The 14,517-nt window shown below is 43.5% G+C and overlaps 1 protein-coding gene across 3 annotated transcripts in view; it reads right to left on the minus strand.

Moving 5' to 3' along the window:
- Window positions 1-14,517, minus strand: part of LOC141103162 (cdc42 effector protein 1-like) — a 77,270-nt gene that overhangs the window by 20,090 nt on the left and 42,663 nt on the right. For all 3 annotated transcript variants that reach the window (XR_012235259.1, XM_073592469.1, XM_073592470.1), the window contains one exon: window positions 8,633-9,438. Coding sequence is in view for 2 of the 3 variants with exons in the window: in XM_073592469.1 (XP_073448570.1) it covers window positions 8,633-9,044 (412 nt within the window). In the remaining variant the exon portion in view is untranslated. The remainder of the gene's footprint in view (window positions 1-8,632; window positions 9,439-14,517) is intronic.

The following is a 14,517-nucleotide window of genomic DNA, read 5'->3' on the forward strand; positions in this document are numbered from 1 at the left end:
CCAACGGCCAGGGTTGTCGGGAAGAGGCCCTTGTCCTCATCAACAAGGGGACAAGGTGCTTTGTGGTGGGGGGGCCCGTAGGGCTCCCCCCTCCCTCAAAGCACCCACCCCCCCATGGTGAGGGCATGCGGCCTGGTACGGTTCAGGAGGGGGGGGCGCTCGCTCGTCCCCACCCCCTTTCCTGACCGGCCGGGCTGCGTGCCCGGATCGGGGTCTGGTATGGATTTTTTTTGGCGTAGGGGGGTTCCCCTTAAAATCCATACCAGACCTAAGGGCCTGGGATGCCCCGCACTCGCCACAATAGGAAAATTTGTTTTTCCTATTGCAGCGAGCGCGAGATGCAGTACTCTGCCCTTGCGTCATATCTGGTCCGTCGGACCAGCATACAGACGCATGCAGATGAACGGGCTTTCCGTCAGGAACTGAGTCCGGCGGACTAAGATTTGAAGCATGCTTTAAATCTAGGTACGGCGGACTTTTGGGGAAAAAAAAGTCCGCCGGAGCCTACACACGGTCGGATTGTGCGGCGGACTCTGGTCCGCCGGACCAAGTATGCCAGAAAGTCCAACCGTGTGTACGCGGCATTAGACTGATCTCCCATTTATTTATAGTAAATACTTTTCGGTCCTTTGCTAACTTTTGCAGGGATTATGGCCTTCCTCCTATGGCCTATTTCCAATATTTGCAGATAGGCCATACCGCTGCGACACAATTTGGCCTTCGAAAACATCGATATGCATCCCTCCCCAATCGAACGTATATTGACTGATCCCTCTCATACAAAACTCTTCTTCATACCACGACAACTAGGATTAGCACCACAGAAAATAAATGGCGCTCTGACATACCAGAGCGATGGAGGATATTTGGCAGGAAGTGCTCCCCTTCCAGGTATCATCTGTTATCTCTTCCAGAGATAAAGTCATTCAAACAAAATTACTATACAGGTCCTACTTTAGTCCTTGTTTACTCTATAGATTAAAGAGACTACCCTCCGCAACATGTTCCTGATGTGGCATGGCTGATGGCACTTTTTTCCATTTAATGTGGGAGTGCCCACCGATCAGGAAATTCTGGTCAGGGGGTCACGGCCCTTATCAGCTCCCTCACTCAGTTACCTAACATCTGTGATCCCTTGAGATGTCTGTTAGGATATATAGACGATGAAGGGATATCTAAGAATGTACAAACCTATCTACGAATTATCCTGTTTTATGCAAAGAAAACGATAACTATGCATTGGAAATCCCAATCCTCACCTACTGTATCATTCTGGCTCAATTGAATCAATCAAGCTATACCTCTTTACAAATTAACATATGAGGCCAGAGGATGCCCAAAAAAATTTCATAAGATTTGGAATCCCTGGGTTAGCTATGACCGCACAATACCTCCTGCTCCTTGAGTTCTTGAAAAATATTAGTTAATTCTCTGTTGTCATACTGGAACTTAGAAGGTTACAATGAAAATCATTTATTAATCTGTACTCACTAACTGGATACCTGTAACTATATTTCATTGTTGATTGAGCACTGTTTGCTCTGATAATACTACATATGCATTTTGTATTTGTTTGTTTGCTTGTATGTAAACAAAAAAAAAATTATACCCTTTAAAAAAAAAAAAAGCCTTTTGTGTGCAGCCCCCTAATGCTTACCTGACCAATCTCTGTCCAGCAATGTCCACGAGTGTCTCAGCTGTCCCAGACTCTCCCTCCTGATTGGCTGAGACACAGCAGTGGCACCATTGGCTCCTGCTGCTGTCAATCAAAGTCAGTTAGCCAATAAGGAGAGAGAGGGGGCCTGGCTGGGCCACGGCTCTGTGTCTGAATGGACACAGGGAGCTGTGACTCGCCTCGGGTGCCCCCATAGCAAGCTGCTTGCTGTGGGGGTACTTGATAGGAGGGAGGGGCCAGGAGTGGCAAAGAGGTTACCGAGAAGAGGAGGATCCTGGGATGCTCTGTGCAAATCCACTGCACAGAGGAGGTAAGTATTACATGTTTGTTATTTTTATAGAGAAAAAAACACGACTTTACAATCACTTGTAAAGATGGTCATACACAACTCAAATTTTGGCTGTTTCCTGCTGATTTGAGGTGGCCGTGTTGGCAAACTTCAATTGAAAATTGAGCAGTTGGGTGAAGAATCAGATGCAGTCACTGTTCAGGTATTCAGACAGCTGCAGGTGCTTGGGTTATTTCAATACAATAAGGGAGATTTTTCCATCCACGTTGTTAGATCTCTTCCATTCAGCCTGTGTGATTGACTTGCATTAGCTTTGACACAGAAAGTATCATACACTTTACAGTGCTCTCTACATGGACAAGTGGAGTGTTTATCCTATGGCATTCCAAAGACTTTGCAGTAGAACTCTACATATATGTCTAGCCATGAAATCTAATATCTTAGCTAAATGTAGACACTTCGTATTTTATACATTTCTGCAAATGTAACAGTTCCGGACACTCTTCCCACATTTTCCAAGGCTTCACCTAGGCAACTCACCTAGTGAATCTTTAACCGGTTCCCGGCGCATGCTGATGTACATCGGCAGAATGGCACAGCTGGGCAAATGGGCGTACCTGTATGTCCCTTTGAATTTGCCGCCGTGCCATCACGTGCGCGCGCTGGCCGGGAGCTCCGTGAGTTGGGTCGCGGTTCCCACGGACTCGATGTCCACAGGGATACCTGCAAACGTCTCACGGAGAGGAAGAACGGGGAGATGCTAATGTAAACAAGCATCTCCCCGTTCTGCCAAGTGACAGTGTCACTGATCTCTGCTCCCTGTGATCGGGAGCAGTGATCAGTGATGTGTCACAGCTAGCCCATCCCCCCTACAGTTGGAACACATCCCTAGGACACACTTAACCCCCTACAGCACCACCTAGTGTTAACCCCTTCACTGTCAGTCACATTTACACAGTAATCAATGCAATTTTAACCGCACTGATCGCTGTATAAATGTGAATAGTCCCAAAATCGCGCCAAAATTGTCCGACCAGTCCGCCATAATGTCGCAGTCACGATAAAAATCGCTGATCGCTGCCATTACTAGTAAAAAAAAGTTAATAAAAATGCCATACAACTATCCCCTATTTTGTAACGCTATAACTTTTGCGCAAACCAATCAATACGCTTATTGCGATTTTTTTTACCAAAAATATGTAGAAGAATAGGTATCGGCTTAAACTAAGGAAAAAAATATTTTTTTATATATTTTTGGGGGAGATTTATTATAGCAAAAAGCAAAAAAGAATGCGTTTTTTTCAAAATTGGCGCTATTTTTTTGTTTATTGCGCAAAAATAAAAACCGCAGAGGTGATCAAATACCACCAAAAGAAAGCTCTATTTGTGGGAAAAAAAGAGGTCAATTTTGTTTGGGAGCCACATCGCACGACCGCGCAATTGTCAGTTAAAGCGACGCAGTGCCAAATCGCAAAAAGTGCTCTGGTCTTTGGCCAGCAAAATGGTCCGGGGCTGAAGTGGTTAAGGGCTCGTTTACACTTGTGGCAGGCTCTGAAAAGCAATCTGCAGTGGACTGTTTTTCAGAGAGCATAGATTGGCTAACAGGCATTCAGGAGGTGATACTGCTACCACATGAAAGTCTGGGTTTTTTTTGACAGCCAAGTGGGTTTTTTAAATAGTCATATCTCTCCACAATGTTGAGCCTAGCGTGTGACTTGAAATTGTGGCACGGCCCCATCCACTTGAATGGGCCACCTTTAGCAGCGGTATTGCCCAGCAAATAGGACAGGGGTATCATTTTTGCCGAAAAGAAAGGCATCTCAGCTGGGGCTGGGGTTGCCACCTTTTTTTCAAGCCAAATACGAACACTTTAGTGACCTGGGGCACATTTGGGTGCTCCAAAGAGAGTAGTAATGTGATGCGCATAGCATGCCTTGGCGAACAGTGGGTGTAGCCAAATTTCTCTTGCTGACATGATCGTCCTGCCCCCAGACAGCTGACCAACAGCTCCAGGATGGCAACAGATTTGTGTGTGACTATCTTGGTTACTTGGGGAGCCACAGCCCAATTTGAATAATATGTCTGGGTTTCAGTCTGTCTGAAACCCGGATACAAAAGTCAAAACCCGAACTGTCCAGGTGAATCCCGGACAGATGGCAACCCTAGCTGTGGCATGTGTATAACCCTGTCCAGCTGCTGTGCTAAGTTGCGGAGGCAGCCAAGGGGAGGTACAAATAGCCACAAGTGTAAATGAGCCACAAGTGTATGTAAACCTAAAAACTATATTTTAATATGTTGCATCTAAAAACTCTAATGCCCTGTACACACAATAGGATTTTCCGATGGAAAATGTGTGATAGGACCTTGTTGTCGGAAATTCCGACCGTGTGTAGGCTCCATCACACATTTTCCATCGGAATTTCCGACACACAAAGTTTGAGAGCATGCTATAAAATTTTCCGACAACAAAATCCGTTGTCGGAAATTCCGATCGTGTGTACACAAATCCGACGCACAAAGTGCCACACATGCTCAGAATAAATTAAGAAACAAATTATTGGCTATTGCCCTGTTTATAGTCCCGATGTACATGTTTTACGTCACCACGTTCAGAACGATCGGATTTTCCCAACAACTTTGTGTGACCGTGTGTATGCAAAACAAGTTCGAGCCAACATCCGTCAGAAAAAATCCATGGATTTTGTTGTCGGAATGTCCGATCAATGTCCGACCGTGTGTACGGGGCATAACAGCTGTATGATTTTTAGCTGTTCTTTAGCTTTATTTATAAAAACTACCTATTTAGACTTGTAATCTCAGCAAGCAATGAAGTGACTACTATAAAACCCTATGAAAAAAGTCGTTTTCAAAGTTTACTTTAAAAATATAAAATAGCTTCATGTTTTGCAATGCATTTTTGGTTCTGCACATTTTTGATATTTTGGATTTATATCTGCTTTTAACATTATTAGATAGTTTGATGTTAACAACCACCAGGGAAGGAAGTAAGGGCTTATTCACACAGATGCTCAGCAGGCAGTTGAGTCACAGTTTTACCACCTGCCAGCTGCCCAATTAAAGAAGGCAAAAATGAAAAAACACATCACTTTCAGCGGGCGGTCCCGCTGCCAAACGTGACCCATTTAAGTGCATCGACTTGTGTCATTACCGTCCTGCATTTACAGGGTTAAAACGGGTGGTGAGTAGTTAAAAATCACCTCCTCACCGCATGTCAAACTCCACTGAAAAGTGATCCATCGTGAATTGCTTTTTAGAGGACGGCAAGGGCTGAGGCACATGCGAACAAGCCCTAACACTGGTATGAATTATTGCCTGTGTTGCTTTTTATGTTGTAGCTGCTTAGTTAACACATCTATGTTATAATGCGGGTTGAACGTTGGAGAATAAACCTGCTATGTACTATATGCATCTAAAAAAAAAAAACCAATAACATAGAAGAATTGCAATAAAAAAAAAAATCTTTCTATGAAAAAATGATAACGTCTTCCCTGTCTCATTTGAAAGATTATAGAAAGAAGCTGAATCACGTCCACTCCTACTCCTGGAAATGTCATCTCTGATCTCTGTCAGTGGCTGGGTAGTTATGAAGACAACACAGCTCATACATACTTACTAACATACATCAGATTATTAACACAGTACTCTGGTGGTCTGCTTCACAAGATTAGCTCATTTGCATATCGTTAGCTCTTCCAGATAAAGCAATTGACATTTTTAATTATTTATGCTTAGAGCTAAGCCTTCAGAAACTACAGACATGTTTGTAGTGATTCTTCTTTAAGATCGTAATTCAAACTGTACATGCAGTATAAGTTTCAGACATTTCTGTATATAGGCAACATAATAGGAACAATATGTAATGTAATAAAGAGAAATAATTTCTAAATACGTTTGAAGAAGGACGTATTGTCCTTTGATATATATTCCCAGCAATATGAGTATACCTGATACCTAGTGACCATACACCTACATATACACTTAGAGCTTTAAAGTTTTCTGTGCTTTTTTTCGTAACTTATACTAACATTTTATATAGTACGTTAAGCCTCATTCACATGGGCACAGAGGGCCGTTCAGCATGAACAAGGCGTTTATGTGGCCAGGAGGCGCTTGCATACTGCCCCCTGGTGTCACCGCACATCCAAGCATTTGCTTGCGCACAAAGGTGAATGAGTGACCATTTACTCATTGTACAAGTGTTCTTAAATAACATACCTCACCCTCCTGAGTGCATCCCACTAGGATAAATACTTAAAGGGGTTGTAAACCCTTGTGTTTTTTCACCTTAATGCATTGTATGCATTAAGGTGAAAACAAGTCTGACACTGTCCAGCCCCCCAGTCCCCTGTTTTACTCACCTAAGCCCATTTGTTCACTCGACGGAGACGCGCTCTTCCTCTCTGCCCGTTGTCTCAGCTCTTGATTGGATAGATTGATAGCAGCACAGCCATTGTCTCCAGCTGCTGTCAATCAAATCCAAAGATACGAGCATCTGGGGGTGGGGCCGAGTCCCGCTTTCTGTGTGAATACACGCACAAGCAGGACTCGGGAGCACGTCCGCATGGGTGTCCACCAAAGAGAGCGATTCTCCAACGTAGACACCTGTTACGGGGAGGAGCTACCAGCACCGCCGGGGTACCCCAGAAGAGGACGATCGGGGCCACTCCGTGCAAAATGAACTGCTCAGTGGAGGTAAGTATGACACGTTTGTTATTTTTATTAAAAAAAAAATGAGAGTTTACAAACTCTGTAACTTAAAGTGGTTACAAAGCCTAACATTTTAAAAAATTGTTTAGGTATCAGTATTGCCCCCTCAACCCCCCCTTTTAGGGCTCATAAATGGCCGACCGCTTCAACATCTTTTTTTTTTTTTTTTTTTTTTATGTGTTTTTAATGCTTTGAATATGTTTTTTTTTTTAATTTTAATGAAGCTTGGCAAATTGTATGTGTGTTGATTTTCTATTTGTTTTAAAAGGGCCCAGTAGAACCCCCAGCTCAGCAGTATCCTCACTCAGCAGATCCCGTGCTTATTGGTACCCTCGTTCAACAGATTCCCAGCTTATTAGTACCCTCGTTCAGCAGATCCCCATTCAGTAGCGCCCCAGCTTTGATGATCCCCTGCTCATTAGTAACCCCCAGCTCTTCTGATCCCCTACCCAGTAGTAACCCCCAGCTCTGCTGATCCCCTGGTTTGCTGTCCTCCTTTCTCTCTGGTACCTGTTCACCTTCCGCTATATTGCTCCCACGCTGCTCTCCATGTGTGACATCTGCTAGTTCCTCCTACTCTGGTCCTCCAGCTCTGCTGATCCTCTGCCACCCAGTCCTATCTCCCCTGCTCACCTTCTGCTATAGTGTTCCCAGGTTGCACACCATGTGTGCCGTCTGCTAGTTGTTCTGCTCCAGTCTGGACCCCGCTCACCTTGCTGCTGCTCGACACTGCACGCTAGATGTGACGTCTGCTTTAGGCACTTCCAGAATAAATTCATTCATATATTCATATATTAACATCTTTGCGATTCACTTGTTGGTTTCCCAGTGCATCCTAGAAAAACTCATACCTCCGAAACAAAGCGAAGCTGATGCTGAATAACAGTCCCTTAAAAGCTTCAGGTGCTGTATGCGAGCTTTGTCATATACTTCTATGGAAGCTTTGGAGCACCAAGAAAGCAACATGGGGTATAGTTTTTGAAGCAAAGCAAAGCAACCATAATGTGAGAACAGGACTGTAAGGTAACCATTTTTTGTAGTGACAGGTGCTTTGATTGGCATTTAGAGTGCTTTAAAAAGCATTCCCAATGCCACATTTTGAAGCAAGTGTAAACGAGTCCATAATGTACCAGTCTGCAGCTCTCCTCTCGCCTCACTTCCTGGTCTCACTTCCACTGCTGTCAATCAAAGCCAGTGATGAGGGAGTGTGGGCAGGGCCAAGTCCCACTTTCTGTGTCTATAGAAGCAGACAACGGGGCACGGAAGTGAGCTTGCACAAATGCCCCATAGAAAGTTTTCTATGGGGACACTTGCCCGAGAGGAGGAGCCCAGAGTGCCAGCAGGGGGCCCGGGAAAAGGAGTTTCAGAGCCACTCTGTGCAGTTCCAGTATAAACCTGTTTATTTAATTTTTTTTTAAAGCCCACATCCAACTTTCTTCACTGAGCGGCCCTACCCAGAGCAGCAAACCCTTTCTCCTCTAAACAGCTGCTCCTTACTGCGCATGCACATGCAGAGTCATTCATTCTTATGGAAATGCCGTATTCATAGACGACTGTGGTGGTCACTAAACCTATGACTTACTCACAGGAATGAAGGTGGCCATAGTGAACATATGCAGCATGAAGTGGTTGTTTTCAGGAAGAAGGGCTAACTACAAGCAGGGTTACAACTTTAGTCAACCTGCTAATTGCTACATAATTTAAACACCTACTGCATGTAGGAACTGCTTTACAGCTAAGGTTAGAGTGGGCAAGTTTCTTATTAGTCAAAGCAGGTGGGTGGAGTTGAGAACTGAGGAGCATAATTCTATTCGTTGGTGTCACCAAGAGATGTAAGAATGTGATGTGTAATATAAATCACTGGTATTTACCCAGAACGGAAATATCACACTACTTTTTTAAATAACTAAGTTACATTTTCATTTGGATCTTTAACATACCGTAAGGGCTGCTTGTCTCTGAGATACAATTCCAAGCTTCTTCTGAGCTTCCATCTCTTTCATCATCCCAATTACGTTTGTTGAGAAGTGGCAAGGACACAGCATTCTTGATGATGGGGGAGATAGGAGGGGGTGGAGGTGATGTGGGATGCCCAGGGGATTGGGGTTCAGGTGACATCCATCTAGCCTGGCGGAGTTTCTTGGTTATATAGCTCCAACGATTATGTCTTTGTTTCTCACGACAGTTGCTGAGAAATGAGGTATCTCCAAAGACTTCACCTTTTCTACCAACATGCATAGTGTGTCGGAAGTCACCTAGAGGAGGGCTAATCATATCTGTTGTCAGTGACACCCGTTCCCGCCTGGACCGAGAAACCAGGTTTTTTATAACTGGAAGGCTGCCCAGACTCATTGTGTCTGTTTAATGATGTGAAATGAATGACCAAAAAAAAAAACACGCAAAGAATTTCTATAGCATTGTCTTCAGTGACAAGTCTCACTTTTCAAAGGCCCATTGACGAGATACTTCAAGGATTTTTTTTTTCACCTTGTTGGTCAGGGTTTTGTCTATATATCTTGTGTGTGTTCCCTATGCAAGGGAAAATCTCAAATAATGATATCACAGATGTGTAGAGCCTTCAGGCAATGCCTCAGGGAAGACCATGTAGTATCCTATTTATTATCTTATGATCACTGAAGATGGTAAGTAGACTTGAGAATGCAAGGACGTGTAGATGCAAATTAATTCCGGTTCTTAATTCGGTATTATGCATCAAGATGAAAATAGCCAAAGCTATCTGTCCAACCTAAAAAAACAAAAAACAAAAAAGATTGTATATATACAAATATAAAAATGATTCTGCAATCAATAAAATCAGTTTATTTAAAGCCCAATTAAAGTATTAAGCGTTTTTAATTCTACTTAGGGTGTTGTTCCCCTGCATGTTATTATTTGTGACTTATTTTGGTTTGGAAATGCTTTAAAATTATGCTTCCTACTCTGACAGTGCAGTGCTCAGGGCTGGCATAGCTGAGTAACAGCCACAGCCCTCTGCACAAGCTTCCTCACACAGGCTTATATTGCAAACTAGGGAAGGGGTTGTGTCTGACCAAATCTGTGTTAAAGTGGAACTTTAGTCTTAAAATGAAGTAATTCTAGATCATTTCATGCTGGCCCCTTTTTCAGGTATAGATATGTAAAACATTAAAAATAAGTGTCTGTACTGTGTAAAATCCGTAATACACGGTCTCACCCGGCTCTGCACATGCTCAGTTGCTCTCTATTTTTTGGCACTGTGCCGAAAATGTAGAGGCCAATCTGCTGACAGCTTAAAGATTTACTGCTGTTCAGGGGCTCTGGGCTTCAGCAAAATGGGAGCCTTCAGCAATAAGAAAAAGGAAACAATCCTGGAGACAATTTACAACACACACTAATTTTGGTAACATCATTATTAATGTGGAATATATGTTCCTTTTTAAATAACATTATTTTTTATCAAGTTGTTATGGGTAAAGTCCCACTTACTGAGAACCGGTGATCTTTTCTAGTGCCTACTAGACTGCACAGTCACATTAAGACAACCTAAACAACTGCTGTAACAGGAAAACTGAGGTATGACTATGAGAATGGATTTTAGATAGCATAAATAGTTCTGTCTCTACTACTGTGCTTTAATACTAGATTGTTTATTAGGTGCATATTGTACACTGACAGTACACACCTGGTGTGCTATCACTGTACAGGAAGTCATACAACGAGCTATAGCAGCCCACTGTATATTTTCTTCTCCTCTCAACCCCGCAATCAGTAATTGCTGGAGGGAGAGAGAAGGGCAGACAGCAGAGCAGCATAGACCTGCCCGCTGCCTGCTTCCTCTCGTGAATGTCCTTCCAGATACTCAGCATAGAGAGCCTGCAGTCTGCCCTTTCCCACCTCCAAGTGACATTGGGAGGAGGTCCAATATCTGCGCTACATGTGGTACACATATTAGTATATAAGGTGCAATAATTGCGACATTCCTGTGACAAATCACAATTTGCGTTTTTTTACTGTTCCTGCAGATGTTGCAAATCCCCATCAACATAGGCAAATAAACTATGTATTTAATTTGGTGTACCTAAGTGCGCATCACACATGGGTCAAGAAAAATGTAAATGTTAAATTATACAATGCAAGTAATATAAATGTAACCTTAAGACCCCTTTCACACTGGGGTGTTTTCCGGTGCTCTAGCGCTGGAAATAGCCTCTGCTAAGCGTTTGAAAACTGCCTCTCATTCATTCAAGTGTGACCTTTCACACTCGGGCGATGCGCTTGCGAAACGTTCAGAAACATCCTGCAAGAAGCATCTTTGGGGCAGGTTAGGAGCGCTGTATTTAACGCTCCCAAAACTCCCTGCCCATTGGAATCAATGGGCAGCGCTTTCCGAAGTGCCTGAAAAGCACATTGGAAGCGCTGCAACACGGGAGTTTTAGACCCCTTCTTTAGGGTTAAAAGCGGCCCGCTAGCAGCCGAAAAGTGCCACTAAAACAGCGGTAAAGCGCAGTTGCAATGAGCGGCGCTTTACCATGAACGAGGCTGCGGCCCCAGTGTGAAAGGAGTCTAAATGTTTGTTCAGAAACATTTAAAAGAGTCTCTAAATACAATAGATCAAAAACCATTATAGTCCTTCTTTCAGATTATTTTTGTAAAGTAAAAAAATAAATAAAAAATCATTGTTTCTGCAGTCATTTGTGACCAAAGTAACACAAGCACACTTTGATAGAATGACCCTGATGACTGGTCAGGGACACAGACAAGGCTGGCATTTTAGTGAATGACTAAAATATCTTGTGACTAACAATTATGGCATCTTATCGAGCAAACACAAAGAATCGTGCAAGAAAATGAAAGCGCTTTTTTTTTTTAAAGTTAAAAAAAAAATAAATAAATAGAACTCAAAGGGATTGACCACTTTGGGACAGATATGGTTACAGTATATGCTCACATGAAATACTGCTGTAGAGCAGGAATAAACAGGCCATGGGGAAATCCAATTGTGCCCTGCTATTATGCAATGAAAATGCATTAACTACAATATACCGTATAAGAATAAACAATTATATGATATAGTTGAAAATAATTGTAGATCTACCTAAAGCTCAACTTTTCAGAAACGTAAAAATTATACCTTGCAGTGGGCCTGCGCTCACACTACAAGAGTTAATTGCTCGTTTAGGTCTAGGGGACTTGAATATTTACTTACCAGGTTCTCCAGTCCTCTGTGCCGCTAGACCAGTCTCCACAGTGTCATCTCGGCTCCAGTGGTCTAAGGTCCTTACATCATCAACCTTGCATTGGACATGATGATGCCAAGGGATAGTCCACCACCAGAATATGGGGAAGTGCCATCTGCCAGAGGATCAGGTAAGTAAAAGTGGATCTTCACCCTCATCCCCTTTCTTTTTAACCCCTGCTTACCTAGTTTCAGGTCCTGCACAGTTAAGGTACTAACCTGTCCAGCAGATCTAGTGTTGTCCTGCTGTGATCTGTTTCTCTTCTGTCCCCCACTCAGTTCCACATCACCATTCTCTAGCATGATGCCATCAGGAAGCTGCCAAGTTGTCCGGGTTCAGCCGGCTGCTCTCCCAATGATGCGCCGCTAGGCCCACCCCTCTCCTCCTTTCTCAATGAAGGACTATGCCTCTGGAGATATGTGATGTACATATCCCAGGAGGCACAGTGGACAAAGTGCACTTCATTCACCCTGGTGAGTGACGTGCATGGGGGTAGGGTAGACCAGGGATTTCTCATTTTAAAAAAAAATGAAAAAAAAGAAAAATCCCAATTTTCACAGCGGAGGGAAGGAGGGGTGGAGAGGAGACAACATCATATTGAGGGTGAAGATCTGCTTTAAAATGCTTTTCCTCTCCCCTAGACTTAACAAGCAGTTAACTATTTGCAGTTATCCCCTGCTGAACTGCACTTACACTATGCTTTAAAATAAGTGTTCTCAGGCACACTGGCATCATCCAGACCACAGTGGTCCCTGCTTCTGTGCTCAGTTTTCTATAGAGATTTCTAGGCTCATGTGTATTTTGCACTCACACTGAAGGGAATTGTACCAGACCACAAGTGAACCTCACCTGGGACCACCTCTCCCAAGTGGTCTTTGGCATGGTACACCTAACAGTTCCTGGGTATGGTTTGGAGCAACAAGGTGGTGAACCGTGCTCTGGCACTCTTAAAACTGCCAAAGTGAGGGAACCCTAAGACAGGACTTCTTACTTTTGGGAGATTTCCTCTTACTTCCTGTTGAGTTTCTAGGAATGAAAGTGAAACAATTTTCCCCTACGCACCTGCTCCTGTTGATTAGGCGCTTGCATATAAATTTAGGGGGTTATCTGTTCTGTACACAGTTCAGATTTAATCTGTGGCTAAATTAGCTTCTGTTCCAGCATTGGATGTGTTACATGTAGTTCCACATTGTTGTCTGTAGGTGTCGTTGTCACCACAGGCCAGTGTTGGAAGAGCAACAGGCTAAAGTGTATTGAGTGCTCTTCTTTCTTGGAAACAGCCCAGTGGGTGTGGTCCACCGCTGTGCTATCTGGGAGAGGGTACTTAAGAGGCAGACGCCATTTTCTTTTCTCTCTTACCTCCTGGCCCTCCTGGTCTAAGGTATGTGGTGACTTTTCTCCTGCCTCTGGGCCACGTTGGCCTGAGGCTATGTGACTACAAGTAGGCCCAGAAGCCTGTCTGGGGCCTACCACCGCAGAGGTGGTCCTTAGGCTGTATTGCCTGTTAAGAAGAAGCCAAGCTGAGGAAATCCAGGGGAGGACCCTTGCTGGAGAGAGCCAGGATGAAGGCTGGTCTCTCGGGAGGGCATGGTAACTTACTTGGAGGACACACCTATACTTAACTAACCTGCCTCACAGTACTGCCGGGTCGGCTTAAAGGTTCTGGTACTGTGTAATCATGCAACTAATACTAAATCCCGTGGCAGAGGATCGTTCAACTAATACTAAATCCTGTGGCAGAGGATTGTGCAACTAATACTAATTCCTGTGGCAGAGGATCGTACAACTAATACTAAATCCTGTGGCAGAGGATTGTGCAACTAATACTAATTCCTGTGGCAGAGGATCGTACAACTAATACTAAATCCTGTGGCAGAGGATTGTTCAATCATTTTGTTCTTCTCAAGTCTGTGGCAGAGACTTTTTGTCCGTGCGCCATTCCGGCTGCTAGGTCAGTGCGAGAGGCCTATCCGGGTGGGCAAGATCTGGTGACTGAAGGTGTGTTTGTCTTCAGGATCTCAAATTCCTCAGTGATCTGCATAAGGTATCTGAACCCTCCTGCAACTCCTTTTCTACCTCCTAACTGCTACTTCTTTAAAAGTTTTGCAATAAAGTATTGGAAACAGAACTAAGTGACTGGTGCATACATTGGTGGGCGTAAGGCCTAATACAGACTCTAAGTCCCGTGTATGGTGGAAAAACAGGTAAGGGGGTGACGGCAAAGACCCAAATTGAATCAGCCACTGCTACGGGGGTAAGCGCTACACGCAGATGACAAAAAAGAACCTGACAGGAGCTTTAACCCTTCCATACTTCAAAAATAAAATAAAAAATTGGCTCATACATACACTTACATTTAATACAATGTGATACTACCCTAAAGTGGAACTAAACTCTTTTAATCAGCATTAACTATTTGTAATCCTTATGTCATACTTCCCAACATTTTGAGATGGGAATGAGGGACACCTACTAGCAAATGTATGTAGGCATAGGACACGCCCCTGCCACACCCCCTTAAAGGAGAATTAAGCAAAAAAAAAGGTTATTAAATCAACAAGTGCTTTTTTTTACCAATACTATTCCTTTATATTTGCTTTTAAAATTTA

This window comes from Aquarana catesbeiana, linkage group LG07 (assembly GCF_042186555.1).
Source record: "Aquarana catesbeiana isolate 2022-GZ linkage group LG07, ASM4218655v1, whole genome shotgun sequence".
NCBI classification, from domain to species: Eukaryota; Metazoa; Chordata; class Amphibia; order Anura; family Ranidae; genus Aquarana; species Aquarana catesbeiana.